This window comes from Ambystoma mexicanum, chromosome 6p, assembly GCF_040938575.1.
Source record: "Ambystoma mexicanum isolate Mex_15411 chromosome 6p, UKY_AmexF1_1, whole genome shotgun sequence".
Taxonomy (NCBI): Eukaryota; Metazoa; Chordata; class Amphibia; order Caudata; family Ambystomatidae; genus Ambystoma; species Ambystoma mexicanum.
In genome coordinates this window covers 108,848,374-108,874,848 of record NC_090935.1, presented here as the reverse complement: position 1 = coordinate 108,874,848, position 26,475 = coordinate 108,848,374, and the positions used below count along the sequence as shown (strand labels likewise).

Here is a 26,475-nt window from a genome sequence, read left to right as displayed (position 1 = left end):
CTCCTCTCTGGGATCCCTGTCGATGCAGTAGAAATTGGTGAAGGTGTGCATGGATCTCCATGTAGCAGCCTTGCAGAATTCCAGCAGGGGCACACCAGACAAACGCTGTTGTCGTAGCTATAGCTCTGGTGGAGTGGGCTCTCGAACGGCCGGGCATCGGCCGGTTCACCAACCGATGACAATGAATGATGCAGCCGGAGAGCTACCTTGAGATAGACGCCTTGGACAAGGGCTTCACATGGTTCACAAGACCAAAGTTCACAAACAGTTGTGAAGTCTTCCAAAAACTGTTTGTGCGTAGAACTTTAAGGCATGAGCAACGTCCAGCGAGTGCAAGGCTCTTTCAGCCAGTGACAAAGGTTTCGGGGAAAAAAAACAAGCAACACCAAAGGCTTGTTGAGGTGGAATTCCGACAGAACCTTCGGAATGAAAGAGGGTTGCGTCCGTAGCACCACCCTCGATTCATAGAACGTCTGGTATGGTTGCTTCCAGGATAGGGCCTGGATCTCACCCACCAGCTTGGCAGAGTCAAGACCTCGACGCATAGACCTCGAAGGGGGTCCCCATGAGCCTCATCAGAACCATGTTGAGTTCTCACGCCGGGGCAGGAGCCTTCACCGGTGGGAAAGATTGAAAGACCTTTCAGAAACTCCTTGATGAGTCGGTGAGACCACAGTGAAGATCTTCCTGGAGACCTGATCCTGATAGAGCTTCCACTAGGGGCAGGAGCGCAGTTCCCTGTTGAGGGAGTCTGTGATGGTGTTCTTGACTCCCAGGTGAAGAGGGCGAGGAACATCCCCTGTACGACGGCCCATCGCCACAATGCCCACGCCTCCTTGGAGAGTGCCGGGGATCGAGTGCCCCCTTGTTTACTGATGTAAAACATGGTGGTGTTGTCCCTGAAGATCCTTACCACCTTGCCTTTCAGAGACGGGAGGACCTACTTCAGGCCCTAGAACAGTGCCTGTAGCTCCAGGATACTGATATGAAGATTCTTCTCCTCTGGCAACCACAGGCCTCTAGGCAGATGTCCGTAGTGACTGTCTCCTGGTATGGCGGGTTCTGGAACCCGTGCCTTGGGCGATGTTGGAGCGAACAACCGACCACACTATCTGTGAAGCTTCCGGACACCTGTATTCAGGGGGCATCCAGGAATTCCTGGAGGGGCCACATATGCAACCTGCAGAGCGGGACGAGGTTTATGCAGGATGACATCATGCACAGCAGTGACTTGATGGCTTGCACCATGGCCATTCTCGGCAACGACAGCTGCTGCACCTTCCCCATGATGGCTGCTATCTTTTCCTCCAAGGGAGACGCCAGGCAACACACCAACACCAGGCATCCCCCTCGCACTTTTCCCCTTCCCCCTTCCCATGCACTTGCGCGATCTGAATGACACCTCGCCTAGTAAGATCGTTGTCTGTCTCCCCTCTGTTCCCCCTCCCTTGCCTCGTCGTGCCTTGAATCACTTTTTTATAGGCGCATTTTAAATGCCATATCATATTGAGCCTGGTTTCGAGGAACAGCGAGTTCTGCCGTGGCGTCAAGCAGGACTTTGGATAGTTGATAGTCCCAAATTTGTTAGTAGCCGGATGGTCATCTCTGTGTGAACCTGGGCCAGCTCCTGTGAGTGGATGCGTCTGGTATGGGTACACGTGTATGCCCTGTAGCTGTAGATGGGCCGCTACCGGTGCCAGGCACTTTGTGAACACTTTGGGGGCTGACTTCAAGCCGAAAGGTAGGGCCTTGAACTGACAGTGCTGTCTCTGCACTAAGAAGCGTAGAAACGTTCAGTGTTTCCTGTGAATGGGTACGTGGAAGTAGTCTCTCCAGGTCCAGCAACTTCAAGAAGTCTCCTTTTTCCAGCTGGCCAAGAACGTGTTGCAACCTGACCATCCTGAATTTTTGGGACTTGAAGTATTCAACAACAATCCGGTTTTAGAGCATCACACAACACGGAGACGGCTATGAGGACCTCCAGAATCATATGTTGAACCTGGTGGACAAAGGGAAAGTAGGGATCTTAATGCTCTTAGATTTAAGCGCTGCTTTTGATCTAGTTGATCATCAGCTATTAATTAAAGCTTTGAGAGATAATGTTGGCTGTTCCGATCTGGCAATTAAGTGGCTGGTATCATTTTTATATGCACGCCATGCCAAAGTACACTGGGGAAGTAGTTTCTCCGACCTTTGTTCCATCATGTTTGGTGTACCACAGGGTGCCAGTTTGTCACCCATGCTCTTCAACATCTAACTGCGTACTCTGTGTAGTATTTTGGTGGAAATATGTGTGTTTTTCACAAACTACGCAGATGATACGCAGCTTGTCTTTGAGCTTGAGGGCAGTTACAGTGCAGACAGTATTAAGATCAACAACGTCTATAGGGCGATAGATGAATGGATGCAATCCAACTGGATGTGTCTTAATGACACAAAAACCGAACCGATGTTGTTCGGTTCTAGTCGGCAGTTAGTCAAACTTGGGGCAGACTTTGAGTCCTTTCAGATTAAGGAAGATAGAATACTAGTGTCTTCTCAGGTCAAAACCCTCGGTATGATGGTGAACTCTGCTGTTGACGCTGAAGCGCAGACCAACTATTTGCAAAGAAATACAGCATATTATTTATGGCTCATGAAGGCCATCGGACCTTTCCTGAGTGAAAATAACATGGCTACTATTGCTAGAGCTATTGTGCTGTCAAGGCTAGATTACGGAAATGCCCTTTTGATTGGGGCTTCCGCTAAGGACTTGGCTAGATGCCAATTTATTCAGAATGATGCAGTTAGGTTGGTCAAAAGTCTCAAGAGAAGAGACCACGTAACCAAGGACAGAATATCCCTCCACTGGCTTAGAGTGGAGGAGAGAATAAAGTTTAAATCTATGGCACTGGTGCAAATATGTCTCTATGGTAAAGCCCCTAGCTATTTAAAGAATAGCTTGGTTTTACATGTACCACTCAGACAGTTTCGGTCCAAAGGTAAGAGCCTTCTGACCATTCCCAAGTATAAACTCAAGTCTGGTTTGGGAAGATCGTTCGTGGTGTTGGCTGCTCAGCTGTGGAACAACTTGCCAGATCCTTTGAGAATGGAAAGTAGCCAATCTGTGTTCAGAAAACAGCTCAAGACTCACTTATTCAGATAAGAAAGGATATCGTAGTCCTTCTGGGTAGTTTGTAATTCTGATCCCTGGGGCCGAAAGTGTTTGTCTTGTCCAAGCACCCTGATGCCCGCGGGATACCCGCGCTATATAAGATAAAATACACACATACATACATCTGTTCAAACGTTGTAGGTCTAGAGTAGGCCTCCAACGCCATGTCTTCTTTCTGACCAAAACGTATCTGGACTAGACTCTAGAGCCCTGGTGTCGCTGGGGAACTAGCTCTATTGCCCCCCCCTTTTTTTGCAGCATGGCCCGTACCTCCCCCAGGAGCAGAGGGAGGTGCTACTCCTGACCGGCCACCAGAAGAACCGGCGGACACCTGTGCTGAAACTCCAGGGTATGTCCTTTGGCGAGAGCGTCCAGTACTCATCTGTCGGTGGAGATCTTTCTGCACTCGCTGACCAACTTAGTCAGCCAGCCTCCTACCGGGGTGCATGGGTGGGGGCCCGACGTCCTGGTCAGTTCAAGCTTGCTTCGGCTCCAGCGTCCTGCCCTTCGGGCGATGGTGTCCTCCGCTACCGTAGGCCTGGGAACAGCCTGTGTAGGCTTTGAGTCATGGATCTGGAAGGCTGACTGTACGATGAAGAGAATCCTTTGGGAGACCTGCTTGACTTTCCTCTGGACGAGCAAAAAGAAGAGCGGTGCTGCTGGATGGTGCCAAGGGAACTCGTCAACGACCTTCCCAAATAGGTTATCTCCACCATCCAAGGGCATGTCCAGTACCTTCGCTTGGAACTCCTGATGGAAATCTGTGAGCTTCATCCAGGCTTGGCGATGAAGGCAGACACCTTTCCCCATCTGCCGGAACCCCGTGTTGATGACGTCCAACACCACTGGGAGGGTGTGATCAGACGCTACCTCCCTTTCCTGGAAGACAGCGTTTGCCACCACCATCTTATCGTCTGCCACCTTGATGGTGTACACCACAGTGTAAATAACCTTCTTTCCCATGGCGTCCATCTTCTTCCCCTCACTGTCCGGAGGGACCCTGGCGATGAGGACAGGTTGGCCGGCCGTTTCCTCGCTACCGCCAATACCACCGAATCGGCGATGGTTGCATCCTCGGGCACTTGGGTGTGGATTCTGACACCCGATACTTCTACTCCAGCCCATCCCATTTGGCCGGAGCCATGCAAGGTTCTTCATGAGGGCCAGGCCCTCCTCCCACAAGTCGTCCAGAAGGGGCACCGCTAAGTTTCTCTTCCTCTTGGCCTTGCGCCTCTGGTACAAGAAACCCTCCTTCCTGGTTTCCTCAGGCACAAGCTGGTATAGCTAGGAGGCTCTGGCGATCATGGAATGGAACAACCTCACCTACTCCAGTAGGGACGCCCTAGGTGGCGCATCCAAATGCAGAGACTCTCTGTCCGCTGCAAGGATATCCTCATTGTGGCTGTATCAATTCCAGTACCCGTGTCTGGATCGGTTAGGGGACAGGGGGGCTGACAAGGATGTGGAGGCTGAAATGGGGCCGTTCGATGGCGCTTCCTCCTCTTTGCTGGTGGCTGATTGTGGGCCTGGGGTACACTTGGAACCGGGCCCAGTGGCATTCTCTTCTGGAGTTCTGACACCAAGGTGTGAAGGGTAGACAGAATGTCCAGAGACACATCTCTTGGCTGAGCTGGCAGGATCGGAACACTAGCTTCCGCGCCGTCATTCTTTGTCCTCTTCCACGTTCTTTTTGACAGTGTGTAAGGACTCCAGGTCTTAGTCTGTGGACGAGACCTCCATGGCTTGGGCCATGACCTCGGAAGGCTGTTTCAGGGCCTCCTGAGGGGCTGGAACCGGGGTCGGAGCCGGTTCTCCCTTTTCCGGCACTCCAGCAGCAGTTTTGCACCTCAGGGGCAGCAATCCCTTCTCTGCTGCAGGGGCTACCTTCCTAGGGTCAGCCGTCTTTGGAGAGGCCGCCATGCACTCTATCGTCGACAAAGTCTTATCCTGTGCTGATTGGGCCTCCTTGGCCAGTTCTGCCTTCTCCTCTGTCCACGGCTTCACAGGCTTCTCCTGCAGTTTTGCTGGGTTGGATGATTTCTTTTTCTAAGAGGAGCTCCATTGCCAGCTGGCAATGGAGGAGGAGAGTGATATTGATTGCTCCCTGTCCACCTTGCGACCTGCTTCTGCAGTGCACCCGGTGGACTCGGACTTGCGGTTCTTGGTCTTGTCTTGTACCCCCACGGATGAGGTGCCCCAAAGGAGTAAGGAGACCACTCCTCAGACTGGCCGGTGTTGGGTGAGGCATGATCCTGCTCAGAGAACGGGGCAGAGGCCCTTGCATTAAGCCACGCTGCCAGTCTACTGTGCCTATCTCTCGTCATCTTCTTGGAGAACTCGAGGCATATCTCGCACTCCTCTTTCTTGTGGTCTGGATGCGCCCAGTAGAGGCATTGCAGGTGCTAGTCTTCAACAAACATATTCTGTAGCCCGCACTTGGTGCAGGGCTTGAAGAGGGACCTTCCCTCCTTCTCCTCCATCATGATTGGAGGGCGCGAAGTAGGCCCAACAGCATTCTAGAATCCTCGATGATCTTTGCCCTTGAGGGGAGCTGAAATTCACAGACAACGGATCCCCATTGTCTACAGATGGAGAAGAGAGCACACAAGCTCTTTCGAAACAAAATTCAAACCTTTTTCCATCGAAAACACGAAGAAACGTAGAAGTAGCTCACAGAGCAAGCACAAGGACTTGTAACACTGAGCGTGCGGTTAAAATCTGAACATGGCTGCCAGAGGAGGGGATTAGGGCTGTCATTGGATGGGGGCAGTATGACCCAGAGGACCGTGATTGGTTTAAAGGAGAAAACAGTTTGTAAGTGAAAGTGAAACCGTTTTTTCTTTTACCAAGGATTCTCAGCATGACAACAAGGAATATTTATGAGCATGTGAATCCATGCCAGACACCCTGCTGGAGAAGAAAATTAAAATCTGATTTATAATGGAACAGAAAGAACTATTATTTCCAACATTTGTCAAAGCTACAAGCCACTAAACTAAACATTAAAGTGAAAATAACAGAACTGTGAAACTTAAAATAAAGGCAAGGATATTTTCTTTTGAACTTGGTTGTCCAACTAAATTTACACCTTGAGGAAGGGTATCCTTGAGATCTGAGACATTTGCTGAAGTGCCCTTGTGTTGGGGAAGGGAACCCAGAGTATTGGTTAAAACCATAACCTTTTGATTTCAAAGAAGCTAATTTTAAGACTTGTTGTGGAACTGCTTTACACTTGGGGACGAGAGCTGAATGAAGCTGCGAGCTGGAAGAAGCTCAAACCTTTGTATTGAACACGGTTTTCATTTGATTACTGACATCCCTACACATTGTACAGCTATAGTTGTGATTTCTAAGTTGAATTCTTTGACTCAGGCTTTCTAAAGTTTTATTTAGGTAGGGAAATCCCACCTTAGCCTACGGCAAGTTAGACGTTCAACAATCCGGACAAACTAAATAAGGAGGTTTGTTTGAACTTGAAGTCTGTTGTCTGTGTCGTACTTCATGATGCCTTCACACATGTGACCAATACATGAAACTCTGAGATCATACAATACGTGAATACATTCCCAAGCCCCATCTTGACAAACAATCATACAAAATAAAAAGACAGCAATCGTATACAGATCAAGACAATAAGCATGAAATAAAATAGAAAAGAATTATAAAAAAAAGTTAGATACGGTTTTCTACAGTTATGGTTTTGTCATATCTATGCATTTTATAGACCGAACACAAAAAAGACTGATTTTCCATCGACTGTTTTTGTGTCAGCTTTAAAATGATGAAATATGACATGCTCCCGTCTCCCAAGGTGATCCCTTACCACCCCCACCTGCCGGTTGTTAGGAAAAAAAAGGGGGGGTTTCACCACCCAAAACTACCATTTCCCCAACCGCCACCCCCTTCCCAGCCCAACACACACCAAGTCCACACAACCAGTCTTTTGCTATTGGCTCTTTTTCATTGTCCCTTAAGCACTCCCTTATGCGCTCCCTCCTTAATGACCCTCGGCAGACCCTTCCTGCCCAGCCAACTAGTGCCCCATTTCCATCACCCCTTTTCTGGGAAAACTGCTGGAGAAGCTGGTCATCCCCAACTCAACTTTAACACCGAACTTGTTGGCGGCCTACATGACCACCAGTCTGGATACCGAGCATCAAGCAACATGGAAACTGCTCTTCGGAACACCTGTGAAGGATTGCTCTCATCTCTTGAATCCATCTCCCCTGATGTCCTCATTCTTCTTGATCTTTTTTCTGCATTTGACACAGTGAACCATTCCAGCCTCATAAAAAGGCTCCATGATACCCTTGGCATCTCAGAGCGGGCACTGGACTGGCTTACTTACTGACTGTTCCTCCAAAACCATTCTGGCCCCTTTCTCCTCCCCTACTTCCTCCTCCTCCTGTGGCATTCCCCAGGGCTACATTCTTTCACCCTGACTCTTTAACATATACGTTTCTCTTCTGGCACAACTCATTTCCTCCTCCTCCCCCAACTTCCAGTGCTACGCTGATGATACACAACTTTTCTTCAAACTTCCCACTCATGCCCTTGCACCCTCGTTCATCCTTGACTGCCTCTCTGCCATCCAGGCCTGGTGCACGGCTAATGACTTCTGCCTCAATGCCAGCAAAATTGAGATTCTCCCGATTGGGTCCCCTCCAACCTACTTCTTCCCCGCACTCTGGCCTTCCTCCGTGCCCACCCTCACACCCTCTCCTCTTAAGCCAGAAAACTCTGTCATATTTGACTCGTCCCTTTCCTTCATCCCTTATATTCAGGACATTGTCAAGAAGTCCCACTTTCAGCTCTTTCTTCTCAAAGGAACTCTACCCTTCCTCACCTTCCCCCAGAGACTCGATGTTACCCGCGCTCTGGTACTCTCCAGGCTAGACTACTGCAATAGCCTCCTACTTAATCTTCCTTCGTCCACCCTGCGACCCCCCTCCAGCTAACTCAGAATAGGGCAGCAGGACTTATCCTTGGCCTCAAGCCCAGGTAACGCATCTCCCCTGCCCTACAAAGCCTACACTGGCTCCCGATCTCAGCACACATTACATTCAAATCCCTCTGTATTATCCGCAAGGCCATCTGGGACCACTCTATCTTCAACGCTTCATGACCAAAAACTCCTTTTCTAGACTCCTCCATTCCTCTGGCACCAGCTCTCTGTGTGTTAAGTGCTTTGCTAAACAGAGAGTTGGTGGTTGATCACTTTCCTGGGCTGGCTCCCTCTTGTGGAATAGCCTCCCTCTGTCTTCAGCAGGACCTTCTTAAGTTCCAGAAATCCTCAAGACCTTTCTCTTTACCTCTTCCTTCTCCTCCTCTCTTCCCTGCTAATCTTACAGCAGCGTGACTGATGTGCAGGGCCCTTATGTGTCCTCGGGCCCTGATCCGTGCCCCCCCCCATCTCTCTCATCCCAGCCGCTGTCTGTCTATTGCACTTACTTAGGCTCACCCTACCCACGGTATGCACTTACTGTCCTCTTAGCACTTATCCTGAGCACTTCACCATGAGCACCCCCCCTCTGCATATATACACCCAAACACACACACCTGGCAAGCCCGCAACAACTCCTCTGTCTCGCTGTGCCTGTCAGCTCCTGCGCGCACTCTTTCTAAATCGATCTTTTTTGTTTTCAGTCTAGTAGTTTTCACTTAGTACCACAAAAATAAATGCAGATTATTCACAGGGATTCTTTTTAACATTATTCTCCTGACTCATAGTTGTTTTTCAAGCCACCACGGGAAACTCATACAGCCATTTATGTTTTAGTCCTGCTATTCCGACATTCTTCAGTGACAGAAAACTCGGTAAACCGTAGCATATCCTTTGTATGTGTTATACAGTAAGCATATCCATTGTTACGCCGTTTGGGGATAGCCCATTGCCTTTCAAACGACTGTAGGTGTACATCTGGATCCCAATAATGGGTGGTAACCCTGAGGTAACAAATTCAAGGTGGCCAAGCAGCAGCATGTGGCACTGCAGTCCGACGAACTACTGACCCATTTCCCAAGAAATTCTTTGACACTTGACACGCTTTAAAAACAATGTCACTTCCTGAGAACAGCCTCTCACTTGACAATCCTGCCTTTGGTGAGCATCAAAAAGACTGGTCTTAATTGTCTGTGACGGTTAAGCAAAAAGATGTATTAGTTATCTTGCAAGTTAAATGGACAGCATCAAAGCCGCTTACCTATTCCAAACCAAGAAACCCATCCCGCCTTCCAGATCCGACACTTTTTTTCCTGTTCCGGCACAAGACCACCGAACTCCCTAGAAGCACATAAGAGGCCTTCCGGTACAGTAGTCAATCATTAGTGTCCAGGCGAAACACTTTGGGACCAACATGTTCTGGGGTAAACGAGGACGCTCAAATACAGTTCCAGTCTCCTCGTCCTCAAACTAGGGGTGCAAGTGCTCTACCCCCACCACTCCCCAGTACTTACAGCGTCAATGAGAGATCCATTATTTCTGCCGGTTTGAGCTGGGATAATCCATTGACTTTAGTTCAATGCCTTGCCCTAATGCACACACGCAGGACAAAAGTTCATAGCGGTTTAGGCGCACATGCTCAGACCAGTTCATAATTGGCCAAAGCCAAAAGGAGGTAAAATGGTCATTCTAACGCAACTCTGCTAGGAGTCTAAGCTAAGAAACACTAGGGTGAAGAAACTGGATGGTGTCATAACAAGGGCCAGATACTATTTTCTATTTTACCTCAAAGGGAAACCCTCACCACTCCCCCCCCTCCCCAATACAGGAATACCAATAGTTGATTGCTATTCCTGTACCTCTAATTGGTGTTTTAATGTATTTATTTTATTGACTTGGTTCTGTGTTCTTCCACACTACATCGAAACTGATTAAACTCTGGGGGACTTGCATAGGGTCCACCCCTTAATGAAGGGTCAGCTCAGACTGAAGACAAATGTAAAGTAGGATTGTTCATCTGAGGCAAATGGAGTTCCTCACACTACTCTCAAATGGAGTTCTAGCTCTGTGAAGTATTACCATTTGCCCTTTGTGATGAATCCTGCAGAGTCCTTACACAATCCCTGCCTAAAATCTCCTTTCAAGGGTGCCAGGGGAAGGCAGCCACTACCTGACCCTAACCCTGGGGGTTTTATTAGACAGGTGGATCACCTGGAAGGAGAAGGTCCCCAAGGGAAGAGGACGTCTATGTTAGGAGAGACGTGGTATTTCTCTTCAGAGGTAGAGATTTCCATGGTGCCAGAATATCGAATAGTGTGTTGTCAGAGTGAGGCTTCCCTTCCCGAAACTACACACCTTGTTAGTAGTAAGAACCATTGTCATCAACATGGGAATACAATATATAAGAATCAGAGCATTAATACCTTGCTTCTGATCATTCTGATTTCCCCTTAGGTTTGAGGTATGAAGTGAAGAACAAACCATTTCCACCTGTACAATCTTTCCCTAAAGGGGTAGTCAATCAAAATAAGGAATTAAATAAGGTTGCACTTAAAACCTGTGATAAAGTAACCAGAACAGTGGGGACTTCAAGTCCCACAATGCTCTAAGTACTGGGATGTTGAAGAAGGGTTCAGAGGCACAAAACTGCAGTATGCAGTGTAGTGGTTCTAATCGCCCACACCAGTTCTGGACTTTTGAATATTTAAAGCCCCTTCAGGTACAGGCCATTGGAACAAGAAGGTGGAGCAGTAGTACAAGTTGTCAGCCGCAGTTGCAGCAGCAGATGCAGAGAAACGAAGACGCCATAGCTGTGCTGTGTTTGAAGTGGCTGTCAGTCCTGAGAGCATCTTCAAAGTTAAAAACCTGAAGTGCAGATGTTGCGCAGCGTGATGCTGTATTTTGACAAACTGTCCCATGGGAGAGAGAAGCTCTGCTTAATTTGTGCTTTGCCCCAGTGGCTGGGGAGCACTGGAGTGCAGACGGAGCAAGCCTGGCTCCTTTCCCGAATGGTGCCGGTCACAGGAATATGACCGCAGCTGCCAGAGGTTCAGGAACCAACAGAAGAAGCAGAAGTGGATTGAGCGGACGCGTAGAGAGAGAGACCGGTGAGTTGGCTTTATTAGGTAACCATGGGGCGCTCCGTAGTCGACCGCTAACAAACATTTTGAATACCAAACTAATGCTAGAAAGTCATGTTGGCATTGTACTCCCTTTGAAAGAAGGCAAGTGAAGAGAGGTTACAACTATCATTGCCAAGGCAAGAAGGGGCCAATATTGAACCAAGATAGGAACCCGCATGTCAAAGTAAAGAGGGGGCAATACTTCAGAAAGACGATAAACAATTTTGGCAAGGTAAAGAGAAAAATATTGCAAACAGATTGTAACCATTGTTCCCAGAGTGAAGAAGACTCAATAGTTGAGCCAGACACCAACAAGCATTGTCTAAGCAAAGAAGGGCAAGTATAATAAACATTGTCGGCAATTACTTGGTGACAAAGTAGGAAATCAAAAGTTGCAGGAGAGGAGTCCTAGTTGTGAAAAGTATGAAGGAGGAGGGGGAACATAACCTGCATGGCTTGTGGCAAATAAATCCATGTCACAAATGGCACCAATGTGTATTGTATCCTCACTGAAGAAGTTATGAATCTCAAGGTTGTTGAAAGTCAGACGTTTCTAAACGTTTGAAGCTAGATTCACTGCAAAGTACCTGTAGTCCTGGCAGGTTAGTGGACCAAGGAGAAGACCTTCAAGTACTGTATTGTGGTTGAAGTTTGTGAAGGAAAGAAAGTGGCAAGACCACTAATGTGTTTGATGAACTGTGGTAAAACCATTCTGTCAAAACATTGTTGTGGATCCAGAAGATATGTGGCAGTGTTTTGTTTTTCAAGGAGAAGTTATGTTGAAATGTGGAGACAGACATTTTCGTTTTGTAGAAGCTTTGCCAAGTGAAAGACTTTTGGAATGTGGAGAACATTGTGTTGAATTCAGAGCAGAGCTTGACTACAAAAAGGAACTTTATTATTTGAAACTTTGATTTGGAAAATCCTGCTTTAATCCCGGGGAAGGGGATTATCAGGATAACCCTGGTTACAAGGATACATGGTTACAAGGTGTATGATTGAGCATAACTGTCATTTTGTTAAACCTTTATTGCCATATACCTTTTAGGAGTTCTATCTGTGAGGGGACAGATTCGTTTTCATTAGGTTCCTTTTATTAGATTCCTTTCATTAGAGTGTTTTCCTTTAGTATTAGTATGAGAGGCATGGAAATCCTCTTTAGGTTAGGGATAGTGAGGCGTTTATCACACCCTTATAAATTAATAAAATGGCTACTTGTGAAAAACCTTTATCAAGTTGTTCGCCACTCATTTCTGACTCCTCACACCTCCCTCCAACACCAGATCCCAACATGTGATGAGATGTCTTTGGGAGTTATTGAAATATTTGAACATGTTGTGGTGATTTCTTTCCTGAATGTAAACTATCATATGCTTCAGACATAAATCAATATCCCTGAAATGTCAGTACTTGCAAATGTTTATTGTTGTCTCATCGCCATTGTATTTCCAGTTTCTAAGGTATTACTACTTATTTATTTCTCCATCTGCCCTTTGTGTAGCTATCATGAGGAAATTGGACCACCACCATTCTCTCCAGCTCGGGCCCGTTGGATCAGAGTGATTAATCGAGTCCGGGTGCGGTTACAAGAGGTAGGGCTGCCTTGGTATTATTGTGTCTTCCTCCCCAGAATTTGTTCATTGTTTTTTCAGAACCTGCCTTCAACATTTTCTGTATACATTCAACAGTGCAGTTGGTCCTTGTGCCCTGAAAACAATCAATCCGGTTGATTGCACCTCAAAATTACTGTTTTCATAATGATTGCTTATTTTGTATCATGGTGAGCAGTAACCTCTGTTTAGTTTGTGAATGACATAACGGCCAAGATTGTCAGTAGGTGTCCAGAAGACATCCACCAGGAGCTCCTTCCTACAGCTGCATAGATTATTAATTAGAATGCTTTATGGTTCCTCATCGTGTGATGCTCCTTATGTTTTTAACTTCAAATCCCATTATACCTAGCAATTGTTGCCAGTACCACCTGGCTCTCATGAGCGAAGTAGTCCAAAATATCTGGAGGTACACATAATGAGTAACCATACAATGAGCATCCATGAGGCCCCAATGATCTAGAGACTTTCAACCACCTGTGCCATCATCACTGATCCTTTATGATATGATCTCTTCTGTAAGTTTGATGTGAAGGGATCAGTATGGAAATGGGGGGAAATTGACGCAGGAGGACGGCGCTGCAATCTGTATTTCCCATTGGTGGAAAATCTACAGTGGTTTCAAGTGGGGTTGATATGACTTTGTGATCTTATGTAGAGGGTGGTTTTCAGAATGTATTAGTCTATTAGAAGATTATATAAACTGGGCCTCGGGATCTCGGATCAGTGTTGAGACAATGGCAATGTGAGTGGTCCCTTAGGAGACTTATTTAGAATGATCCTGATTTTTGGCATGATGCTTTTGACCGGCTGCAATAAGTGGCTGGATTGGCTCTTCATAGATGTCCACTGTTGGTTGTGCTTAATCTAATCCGTGCAATGCACGCCCTACAGAATCACGCAAACAGTGGATATACAGGAATCTATGCTCTGCACATAGAAATCACAATAGTCCAGTGTGTCTGACTTATTGGCTTTAGCTGCTAACGCTTTTTATCGAAGAAGTAGATCAGAGGACTATGAAAATATATGGTCTACCTTTCTTTATTTTTATGGTAAAGACATTGGTGATGGTATTGTTTGGGACTACTTTATGTATAAATGTTTTGAACTCCATCTTTGTCTATTGTCTACTTCAATTTCTTTCCTTTCACTCTTTCTATTCATCTTTAGTCCCCTGCATGTTATATCCCTCCGTCCTTTGTCTAATTTAATTATGTGTTCCTTTGTGCATTGGAATGTTTGCTTTATAAGGTTCTTGGTTATAATGTTGGATCTGTAATTGTACTGAGTAAAGAAGAGTGTGGTTGATTATTATAACCTCTAAGTTTTCTATCTTTACAAGGTTAGACTAGGGAATTTACAAAAAGGTATGTTTGATCAGTGGAATTTTAGATGGTCTAACAATGGTTTTGCCTTTTTGGGAATTAAGGTCATTAAGACTATTAAACCTATATTGGCAGCTAGTATTATAAGGAAAAGGAAAATTAGATCTCGGAGAAACTAGTGTCCGTGAAGAAATCTCTTTGACATATGCATTTCCACCTCCTATATTTTGTGTGTTAATATTCTCCCCTGGCATTTACGTCCTTGAAATATGAAATGCATTCAAGAAAATGTTACTGGGATGAAAACAAGACCAGTGTATAATTGTGTATTTTGAAAGAAAATATCATGTTTGTGTTTCTATGCATACGTGTAATCCAGTATTGCTGCACAAGCTGTTGTCATTGTGTTGTGTAGCTTTTCTCTGGTGTAATTCTATGTTTAAAGTTAACAATAAAAAATGTTTCTTTTAAACTTTGTGTTAATCAGGGAGCCTCGATGTAAAAACCCTCTGGAGACATGGGACCCTAGTATATATAGGTTAGATCAAATATCAACATTCCCAGGGAACCTTTATATACAAGGTTATTTGCCATATTCCATTAACACGTCTACATCAGTAGGAAATGTTATCGTACACTTATTATTTGATATTGCCCATTTTAAAATTATCTACCTCCAATCTGAAAACTAAGCATGAAAACTGGGTTCTGGATTTAACTTTTTAGATACATTTCTGTTGGTGATTTTGTTTTCAAGAATTGTTGAAATTTGTATTGTTGGTGTATTTCCTCTGGTTTCATTTTTGATTATTTTTCTTATAAATAGTGATATGATTTTTTCTATATGGGGAAGACTAGTGAATAATTATTTACATGTTTGGCTACTTTTGCCAAATCTGCAATTATCCTTTTTGTTGAACAGTTTCTATCCATTTATTATGCCAAATCTAGGAGGCTACCTAGTGTGCCACTGTTTGATGGAGAGCATCTGATTTGGGCTTCCTGTAATGGAACAGGTTTGGGACAAGGTTCTGGCCAGAGTGATGTTAATCTTAGCCGCCTGCCCTGCCATTCAGTCAAATGCTGTCTTGTGGCTAGCTACACATTAGAAATTATTCCCAGTTTTTGAAACCATTTCTCATCTTGTATTGCGGTCCTGTTGAATGTGGCCATTCATGTTTTGTTGTTGATGCAGTAAATGTTATGGCTTTTAGCTGGTGCCACTCGCTGTTATGCTTGTTGGCATGTTGTCTTCCAGAGTTGATTCAAGAGCTGGCATGTCCCTTAGATAGCTTTGTATAGCTTCTCTCTGTAACTAGTGCCCCAACCCTCTATTACGTTGCTAACCAGAATATAATATGAAAGAGGAGATTAGTATATTTATTGACACAGGTGGCCTCAAGAGCACAGCAACTCTTGAAGTTTGTTAAACGTTTTTTATTAAAATGTTAGAATACGGTCTTACTAAGTTTCCTACCTTTCTCGCGCGCCTCTGATGGGCTTTTGCCCCCCTAGCAGAGGCAACTCTAAACCCCAAGGTGGTCACTAGAGTTTAGTAACCCCATTCAATCTAATATCTGGCTATATAGAGGCAAGGGCCTTAATACAAATTTGCATTTATATAGCACTGCGAACCGTCGGGCATCTGAGCACTGCTTATTACCCACGGTGTGTGGTGCTCATTTATCAGGATGAAAGGCTGAGTTTGACCTTGCCGGCATTTGAACCTGCATCAGCAGGCTCTGCACAGATGTCAAAGCGAGCGCTCTACTCGCTGTGCTGTCTGACCGGCTTCTTAAAGCAACAACGTTATCTTCCGCACTCCTTCTGGGATATTCTAGGCAAATCCTAACCTGGGGTTCGCACAAGAAAGATGAGTTTAAGAAGTGGTGCCTTCCAGGCGGGTCTCACACTCTTGTACTCCTTACCAGATCACTTCCACCTTCCGCCCCTCCGAGATTCTCGCAACTACTGCTACACCTGCACTCCCTATCCTACTCTCCAATCCCCTCTCTGTTCCTCTCTCTTCCCTCTACTCTCCAATGATACAGTCCACTCCTCCTCGCACAGTCACCCTACTTTCACACACATTCATCTGGTTCACTCATCTTCACTTACACCCCTACTCTCACACTTAAGCTCAGGCAACCTCTTCACTTACCATACACAAACTCACACCCAAGTACCACTTTCTCTCACCAACCAATACGTCATCTTGCTAATGCTCTTTGACTCGCCTTCACGCGCTGCTAGACCTGGTCTCTTTGGTCCGCCTTCTGTCTTCAACACACTGTGATCCCTTCCCTGATTTCCTTTTTATTCTCCTTCTCTCCCTCACATTGTTCTGGCACTCACCTGCTTCCCCAGGCCAATTGGTCTTGTTCGCTTGCCGGGATAAGGTGGAATGCTTTAAAGCACCTCTTCAGCCCCACCCCCTTCTGGCACTGTGGCCCATGATCAAAACAGTCAATTTAAAATGTCTTTTGCAAGCAATCTTGAGTGTTCTGTTCACCAGTTTGCTGCATGTATTGCTCTGCTGTTTCTGGGTTCATCGCAGCCTTACTCGCGGGGTGGGGTTGCGTGCTACTTCCTCCACCACAAGAGCATCTGGGCTCTGCAGTCGTGAAAGGGAAGAAATAGAAAACCTGGCCAGGACAGGGTACAGCAGGTATGGGGAGTGCAAAAGTTGTACTTTGCATTAGAAGCCTTCTACATTTAGAGGGATACGAGAGTGGGCCCTCCCCACCTGTTCACTCCCCAGGACTGGCTTTGGAAAACACACTGGAAGGACTCCGGCCCCAGGTTGAAAGGGGTCCCCAACACCTTTAATAGGGACAAATTGCTGATCCTGTTGCATTACAAACCACATGCTCCACTGATATACATGTCTGTCTGTAGCATTTGCATGCATGTGCAAAATTGTTAGTAGCAAGATGGATGACCAGGAGTGCACAACTCCAGTGTTCATAGGCCGCAAACCGAGCAATTTTTCAGGCTATGCAACACGTAGCAGGGTATCCATTCATGGGATAAATGAACATTCAGTGGATCCAAGTGAGAAGCCACTTGCATATTAGGTGGTTATCCTGAAAGCCTCTCAGTTTTGAAGGCTGAAGGTCCTGAGTTTGCACCACCATGGTAGGCAGTAAACCAAATATAAATATAGGGAAGGATCCATTTTGGTTTGCTCTGTGGTATAAATGAACTGTACAACTGTTGGTTACAATGTTTTTTATGACTTATATATGTAAATACTCTTACAATCTGTCGCCCTATCATTAGAAAGTTACCTGCTTTCCATTGTTATCAAATATGTGTTGTAATGGTAACCAACAGTGGCAGAAGTACCTTCATTGCATCGGAATCTAGAATGTGCTCACTGCACTCATACAATCTGCACGTTTGTCTTCTATATGCTTACCACATAGCTTCCACTTGTCGTCCAACCTCGCCCTTGGTTTCTTGCAAAGTACTTTTCATTTATTTTCGGTTTTTGTCTTGCCCTACACTTTCAGAACATATACCCCAGTTGTATTGACCGCATTTAACCTTTTGTTTATTTGCTTTAGCTTTAGACCTTAGGCTCTCTTCTTAATACAATCATACATTTAATTTCCTGGAATTTTGAGTTCGATGTTGACAAAAATATATAGATCAAAGTCCTTAGTACAAAGAGCTTTACACTGATGAATTCTAAATCATACATGTTTGACCAAATGACAGCATAGTAACAGGAACATAAAAGGATGTACGACATAGTTCTGCCATGTTGCATGGAATGGGGATGATACTAGAGCCTGTTGCCAAGCAACACAAATAGAAACTTCATGCATGGTCTGGCATGAGTACCCAAACATCCTTTGGGTGGGATGGACTGTTGAAAATGCAGCTGTGCCTTGTGGTGCATAAATATTCATATCTCCTCTACATCTCATTCCCAACTTCAAACATTGTGTGTGTTGTCCCCAGAGGGCCTCTGCCGTCCTCCACAACCTTTGCTTGCTGTGCTTGAGAACCTTTCATGCATGGCACCTCCGTGCTGCATGGGATTCCTATTTAGGCCATTCATTTCTTTAAAAGTCCAAATACTTTTTTGGGGGAAAGAAAGTAAATGTTTCTTACAAACTGTAATGATATATTGGTGTGTTATAATTTTTCTTTTTACTAAGTGGAAACATCAGATTTAAAACCCTCTGGTGCACAATCCAACTCCACATTTCTTGGACAAGAAACAAGCTGTATTTTTGGATTAAATGAAAAAATTCCAACCAAAGGGGGCCTTCTAACTTTATGCTAAGGAAGTCACCAACCATGTCATTCCATTTACAGGCAGCTTGTCTACTAAATAAAATGTACGTGCCAGTATAAATATCACAAATACAAAATTCAACACAATCATGTAATTGTTGTGACGTTTACCACAGTTACAAACCATCAAACCACTTTACATTGGCTGGCAGTGAGCCAACAAATCGATTTTAAGGTCCCGTGTTTAATGTACCAATGTGTACATGGACTAGCTCCTTCGTACTTTGCAAATACAATTTCCCTTTATCATCCTACGAAAACACTTAGATCTGAGGACAAACATTAATTAAGATATCTCCATCCTGCTATCTTCAAAGAGGGGAGAGGCGCTCTTTGTTAATGGACCACAATTGTGGAACTCCTTGTCTATGGGTTAAAAAACATCACCTCCCTAGTTCTATTATGTAAAGCTCTAAAAACCTATCAAAAGACCTACTTGCGTCTTTTCATTTTTTATGTTCTATTCTGGCTATTGTAAGATCAACCCCTGAATGCAGTACGTTCTGCGAGGTGTGCATTACAAACGACAAATACAGATAAACATCTATTTCTAAATTACTTCAATCTTCTAGATACTGATTGTCAGAGTGTGTTTACATACTTTGTAAAGCATATACATAAAACTGACTTTCTTTTAATGACCAACAATTTCCTCTGAACACTTTATTTTCTCTAATATTAAATATTGGTATCAGGCAATATATTTGAAATGAGCCCCCACCCAAAATGTGTAGTTGCGTTGCTCTGAGTTCATAACATATGTATGTAAGTGAAATACAAGCTATTGTGTGTGCCATCCAAATCTGCAGGCTTGGATTCAGGAAAACTGTTCTATCAATTGAAAATGCACAGACTATTTATCTACATAATCTAGGAACATTGTTTTTTGATTGAAAGCATAAGTAACTCACCCACTTTACTTTGTAGATTGGGAGTACCAAGTATATGTATGGGGAGGTTTAAATGTTCAATTAAACTTCTTTCTATGGAAATATCAGTTGCTCAGGTAAACTCCCTTTATCACAATGTCTTTTTAAATACCTATGGCTTTCACAGGTCACTATTTATCAATCCATTCTCAAAAAATGGATAAGGTGTACACCAATTAACACATTCAGTGTCAACCTACACCTATGAACATGCTAATTATTTAATTTAGTTAGCTATGATCTATAAATTGCTGAATGCTCTGTGCAGAAAAATGCTTTCTGTTCCCATTTAAATAAAATCTCACCTTGCATTCAATACAGTGAGTAGACCAGGTTCATGTCACACTAAAATACTAAAGCATTATATTTGGAATCAATCCTCCTAGTGGTATTCCTCCAAGTTCCAACCCTTCAGTGACTAAGCAGATTAATGTTTCTAGAGGACATACATTTTATTGGATTGGGGAATTTCTATACTCCACTTTGGATTATTCTTTGATGCATAGAGGCAGCATGGACCTTCAGAGCATTCAGATCACTCCCAGTCAGCTAGGTCCATATAATATTGGCTTCATCCGACCCTCGGATATCCAGACTGGCTCTTTTTTATAAAGGGCTTCAGGTTACCTCTTGGATAAGGCCCAATGTCCCTCTTATCTCCAGATATTACCACATCTCAGCACTCATACAGTTAGAGAATTCCCTTTTTGCAGTTTTCAAAACCCCAGAGCTGCTTCTTTTACTTAATGTGGGTTTCTACTTAAATACTGTCTTATTTTCTCAGTGTCATATTGACATCACAATTTCTGATTGGTGAAATTGTTCCATTGGCTTGCTTAGCATGTTGACACTCAAAAGAATACACCCCTTAATTTCATTGGTCAGTAATATTTTAGCATGTGATGGTGTGTATTCGGAAAAATGTGGACTCCTATTTTCTTGCATTTCTCCTAATAGCAATATTATACATTGATGATCTGGATTTCTAGATGCCCATGATACTTGCTATTTCAAGGACATGTGCCATGAGTGTTTGAGATTAATGTTGACAGTTATTACAATTTATATATTGTATCAATTGGAGACCCCCCCATGTCAGAAGGGGGCAGGGCACAAAATGCGCTTTAAAGCATTCCACCTTATCCTGGCAAGAGAGCAAGACCAATTGTCCTTGGGATCCAGGTGAGTGCCAGAACATTGGGCGAGGGAGGAGCAGGATAAAAAGGAAAGTGAGGAAGGTGTCTATATGGGTTTTTTGGGTGAGGTCAAAGGAGAAGGCGGACTCAAGAGACCAGGTGTTGGATAAACGGTGTTGCAGAGCATGGAGGAGATCAAAGAGCATTTTCAAGATGAGGTATTGATTGGTGAGAGAAAGTGGTGTGAGAACGGTTTCAGTCAGAGTTTCAGAGCAGTTCTCCTTTTGATTTGAAACCTCTATCCTGGAAAGCCAGAGCAAAACATTTTTTTGTAATCCAACAAATAATGTTAGTTTAAAATTGTCATTTTAATTTCTATTGAACTGAGCATGTCAAGACTTGTCAGCCTAATGAATCAGTTGAGCTGGTCTCGGAGGCCCCTTGTGAAGCTAATGATTAATAAGAGTGGCGGATGTGTCCCTTTTTTAATCCTTCCATTAACTGCAGATTGTGAGTTTTAATGGAAGACGGAGTTCAGCGTTGAAATTAGTAACCTTCCTTTGATGCTACACGAATGGGCAGCAGGCCTGATAATCATGTGGTCAACTTAGATCTTTTTGAACTGCAGGACTAATAGATCTGGCTTGGCTGGAATGCAAGGATGTATTAAAAACAATTGTTGTACTGAGCTTAGTGTTTTTCTTTGATGGCTGGAGGACCTCCCTCTACAGTTTGAGGACCGTTTTCCATTATCAATGTGTTCTCATTTAGGTTGAATAGAGGTTTAGCTTGTAGGAGACTCACTAGAAAACAAGCAAATTCTAGCCTTGGAAAAAGCCGAAATTATGAAAGCTATCTATTCATGCAGAATCAACATTGATATATCCTATATAATTTCTATAATGAAATGTGGGCATTTGATGCATTCAAATATTTATTTCCATTAAGCTGTATCAGTGTTTTTTTTTTTAAACTTCTATTTCTGAAGTGACAGTACACTTGATACTCTGACTGCTGTTGAAAAAAGTAACATGCTACTTACATATATTTGTCAGACCACATGTTCTGAATGAAATGTGCGCTACAATTAGAAAACGGCATCATCTTCCTCTCGTTTATATTTACAACAATAGTGTTAAGATTCTGATGAGAAGCTATTTTCTTCATGTGTATGAGAAGGTTATGCTCCATTTGAAAACATATGGCAACATCTTCCAGATTATTGTAGAAAGTCTTATTTAGAAAAGCATGTCTTGCTGCTCCTTTAAATTGTATCAGAACAGAGTCCTTGGACCTTCTCACCTTTTGGCCCTGTGCAACTCTAACATTGGCTTAGTTTGTGGGGAAATCGGGTCATGTTTTGTTTATTACCTGAGGAGTTCTTTATCTGTATTTCACAGGCGGTCATTTCTTGTTGTTGGTGAAAAATACAACACACATGAATAACACCAGGCACCATTTCTGCTCCTCACATTTTGATTTAGCCAGCCTCCATTTCTATAATTTCTTTGTTTTACAAAATAGTTGCCTTTAAGGTTTGCAGTTGGATTCAAGCTTAAAGCCAGAGGTTGTCCTCGGTCACTGGCTTGCGGTTTGACAATGCAGCACAGTCAACTATAAAAGGAAGTGGACTAGTTTACTTCCTCAGCTACCACGAGCTACAAAAGTCCTCTTTTTAGGGGCTGTGTGGGTGAGCACAGTGAAACACAAAAAATCTACAGAATCCCACAACACAGCTTCCTTCCCTTTCTGCTAAGAGTGAGTGATTCTAGATGCATATGAACTTAGTCATGTTCACCCCTTAACCAAAAAAGGGTGAATAACCATGTAATTATCAAAAATATACATATTTTAATATTCATCAAAACACATTACACATTACAATATATTTCTCTAAAAAAACACATTATGTTCAGAAAACATTCTGAAACACATGTCTATGTATATACATATTCTACAGATGGCAAAGAAGCTAACACTTGAAACCCTTTCTGTGCCTAACTGTAGTGTATGCATCTATCTTGACCACCGCTGCTATTAATGCTACCCTTCTTAATTCATACGGGCAAAAGGCTGTGCCAACACTTCAAAAATGTGTTTCTAGAACCAACATGAATCTTGATCTGAAAAATAAACACAGAAATCAATCCACATTGTATATCCTATTGGTGCTGTCTTCAGGGCACTTAATCTTTGTTATATATTCTGGTTTTCACGTATGTCTTCACGTGCTAGTTGCCATAATTTCAATATTCTAAAAAACAAACATTTGGTCTTAAAAACATGTTATTTTGTTTACTTTAAGCATAACAAGTCATACATAGCATCTATTTCAACTTCATCTCTATTTACAATATAAGCAGAAGGATTTGTTTATTCGTGGTCTTATTACTGCCCACTGTCGCACAATTTCTCAATGTTTTGCATGTCCTAATTTCTTACACATAATTTCATCTAAGTCTCAGATACGCAATTCATGCCCTCAATGTGTCTTTTACCCATTAATGTTTGATCATTAACAAGAATATACCTCTGTCGTCTCTCAGGGCATTGTCACGGACTGTGTAGTTCTCGTTGTCCCAGTACTGTTGCCTTCACTATTTTCGGATTAGTTCTACGTAAAAGAGGAACACATCCCTGTCTTTCATTTTAAGTTTTTGTGATAAATAATCAAACAAAAGAATGCACAACGCTACGTGAGTGCTTACCTACTGCAGACTTTTTACATAGTGATCTCCCAATTTTGTACTTGCTTCAATTCACGTGCTAACTGTGAGACCCCACGTTTCACTAGTTCCTTGCGTAAAAAAAATGGCAGTATTGTATGCCTGTCCACCTCTGACTAGACTCTGTAAAGAAGTGGATGCCCGTGTTGTTTAGAAAGGACCACAACAAGACGCTGCATTTCTACGCCCTGTTTTACATTCGGTTTACCGGTCGAAATCTTCCCCAGAGTATTTCTTCAAAGTACCATGTGTGGGATCTTTCACCTTTGGCCTTAATTGGTGTTGCTACCCGTTTCGTAACGAGATCTAATAGGACAGAGAGAAGAAGAATGAAATTTCTTCTCATGGGGACGGTGGAGAGTATTTACTCTCAACGTATTCGTCTTACCTTACGGAAGCTATGCGTTCTCCCCGTCTTGCTTTCGTGCAACACGCTATCACCTGATATCCCGAAGCAGCAGAGCGATCGTTGCTCGCACTAAGCCGTTTTAAATAGCGATGGGTCTTGTATCACGTGTGACGCTCGCAAATGCGTGCGCCATAGTATCACGTGATCGGCGGCCATCATTACATGGGTATCACGCCCGCCATCTTGGAGCGGAGTATGTACTTTATCCGGCGCTATATTACAGCTAATATTTGTAAGCATATGGGCTTATCTCGGAAGATCATACATCTGAGCCTGCTGTGTAACCAGAGCTTGATGTAATCCTTCCTGCCAATCGACCTGCGGGGTCCTCGAACGCGATGACTCCTACCCAGAGGCTGGTGGGATCAACTATCTCGCGAAGACCTGCATATTTAGCCATCCCACAACGTGCTTCCTTACTGGGCTGCAATACCCCAATACCGTGGGACCTCAGGCCATTGTGTGGTGCATGGTCTTTCGAAGTCAGAATTCATCTGAAACTTTGGTGGCCTCATCCTGGCTCTCCAGAGAGACATGATTTGAATCCCTGCAGTGCCCCCACCAGAGTGCAGGACCGAGAGAGTGAAGAGAATCCAATCACTCTATTTTTTCTTCATCTGGCTGCTGTAAAAAGGCACCAAATCCACATAGCCACAAGACACCATAAGGAGTCTTTTGCTGGAAGCCTCCTCCGCCGACTGCTGCAAGTTCCCATCCATTGTCCAGTTCTTTAGTCACTAGACCAAGAATCCAGGGGCCGTGTCCTCTGCTGCTGTATCCCGAGAGCATACACTCGGAAGCTCTTCTTTTCTCCTAAGGTACTATGTGGGCTTGGGTATTACTTACCCTAGGTCTGCTGCGTGATTGATTCTTGTGGTTGGGGGTTTGCCCATACCACTTGTCTAGGCCTAATGCTGAAACACATACAGAGAGCCTTCTCGAAAGCCCCTGAACAATTTAACTAACTCTGAAAGTGAATACGTGTTAAAGAAGATATACCCTTGGAACTTTGACTTTCCTGCAACTGAAACCCCTCTTTAACTGCCTACAGCTGGCACCTAGACCACTAGGTGAACTCATGCAATAGACTAGGGAAGGATTGGATAAGAAAAGGCTTCTGTCTTGAAGTATAACAAGTGTAAACGTATTTACTTGCTGAAAGAATTAGTGTTAACTGTACCTCTGTGAAAGAAGTTACAAAGTGTCATTAAGTTTATGGTTACCTCGAGTTGCATTCTGCCCCTCTAGAAATGTTGTTACTTTGCTGTTTCCCCCTTTTTCAAAAGTAATACGAGTTAGTACTGTTTTATCATTGCTCAACTGAATGAGTGTAAACGCTTTCCAACAGGGATTGCCTTGCTTGAATAACCTGTCATTCTTAAAGTGTATCATTGGGTGTTGCTTTCCCTGGTCTGCTTTACACAGATCTAAATCAGTCTTTCGAGTTAATACTTCTCTTAGAGTTGCTTTTAGCGCCTTCTAAATGTATATAGGTCTTACTTACCTTGATTAGCTGCTCCTCGTCTCAGCTTGTAGGTTGTCAGTTTAACAATTTGTCTGAAAGCCATGAACACTTTCAACATTTCGCCCCACAAGTGCCATTAGTTTGCTGAATTATATCAGAAAAATGGTATTCCTCACCCTTGGATAGCGCCATTTGGAGAAATTGAAGACCGAAGAGAGGAACCACCCGTTGACATACGCCCTCCTATCTGAACATTTACAAGGGTGCAAAAATGCAACTTCCAAGCTACTAGCCAGCCTTGTAATCTACCTCATCACCACAATTCCATACATACAGCACACTGTTTCTAACTTGGTAAGAGGCAAATATCACAAGCCAATGGCTTGTGGCAAGCAAACTTTTTGCACCCTGTGATTTACATCTGCTTTCCCAAGGGAAATCTTGTTTCTGCATGTGGGTCTAAGCTAAACGTGTTCTCTTGTGCAGCCGGTGTCTGTTATAGCCTTTTCCCCTGTATGCATGAGTGAATGAGATCACGGAGAGAATGTTGAGTAAGTTTTGGAATGTGTACATGTCAAGCTGGTTCCACTCCAGGCAGTTGGAGAATGCACGTCTTGGTGGTAGGTACCAATGGGTCCCCTCTGAGGCTTTGCCCTTATCTAAGCTCCTACCTTGTTACATCGTCATAAAAGGAACTTTTACCAGCCTGCCTGTTGTCTGAACGGTCCATCATTGCAACAGTGGTGACCGGCTAAATGTTGCCTTATTAAGGCAGATGCCCAGGTGTGCGCTTCCTTGTCTCACTTGCGCATTTTGCTTTGCTTACTATTATTCAACAGGGAAGAACCCCACTCTGTAATAGGGCCTTAGCTCCTTGCTTGCTCAAGGTCTGTTTTCACAAGTAAACCTTTATTGAGTTTGCCACTGTTAAAATTTTACTTTTATTTGTCATGAAATCTGGTGGAACCCTTTTTTTTTCATGCTGTTTTTTTCTGATGATCCTTTTACAAAGGATTTCTAAAGAGATGAATGTAGTTCATGTGCACTGTCAGTTTCAGGCATAAATTATAGTTCAGCGCAGTAGAAAGGTATAAACTTACCAGCTGCGGGAGTAGCGCTCTAAACGGGAGGGGGCTTCCTTGATAGCCACACAGTAACTTGAACTAGGCTGCAGCATGCCCTAAGTAACAGTGTCTCCCATTAAAGAAACATAGATAGTAAAGATCGATCACAAGTAAGTATATAAAATGTAGCATTAGGCTGCAGCGAAGCACATAGGACGTCCGAGCATGTTTTTTTTAGAAACGTGTGCTCGTTCCAGTAACTTTTTAGAGCGGCAGTATCTA

At 43.9% G+C, this 26,475-nt stretch overlaps 1 protein-coding gene across 3 annotated transcripts in view; it reads left to right on the top strand.

Moving 5' to 3' along the window:
• The window catches only part of LOC138511252 (protein unc-13 homolog B-like), a 2,171,549-nt gene that overhangs the window by 824,059 nt on the left and 1,321,015 nt on the right, over window positions 1-26,475 (top strand). For all 3 annotated transcript variants that reach the window (XM_069626798.1, XM_069626797.1, XM_069626799.1), the window contains one exon: window positions 12,720-12,810. In XM_069626798.1, coding sequence (XP_069482899.1) covers window positions 12,720-12,810 — 91 coding nt within the window. The remainder of the gene's footprint in view (window positions 1-12,719; window positions 12,811-26,475) is intronic.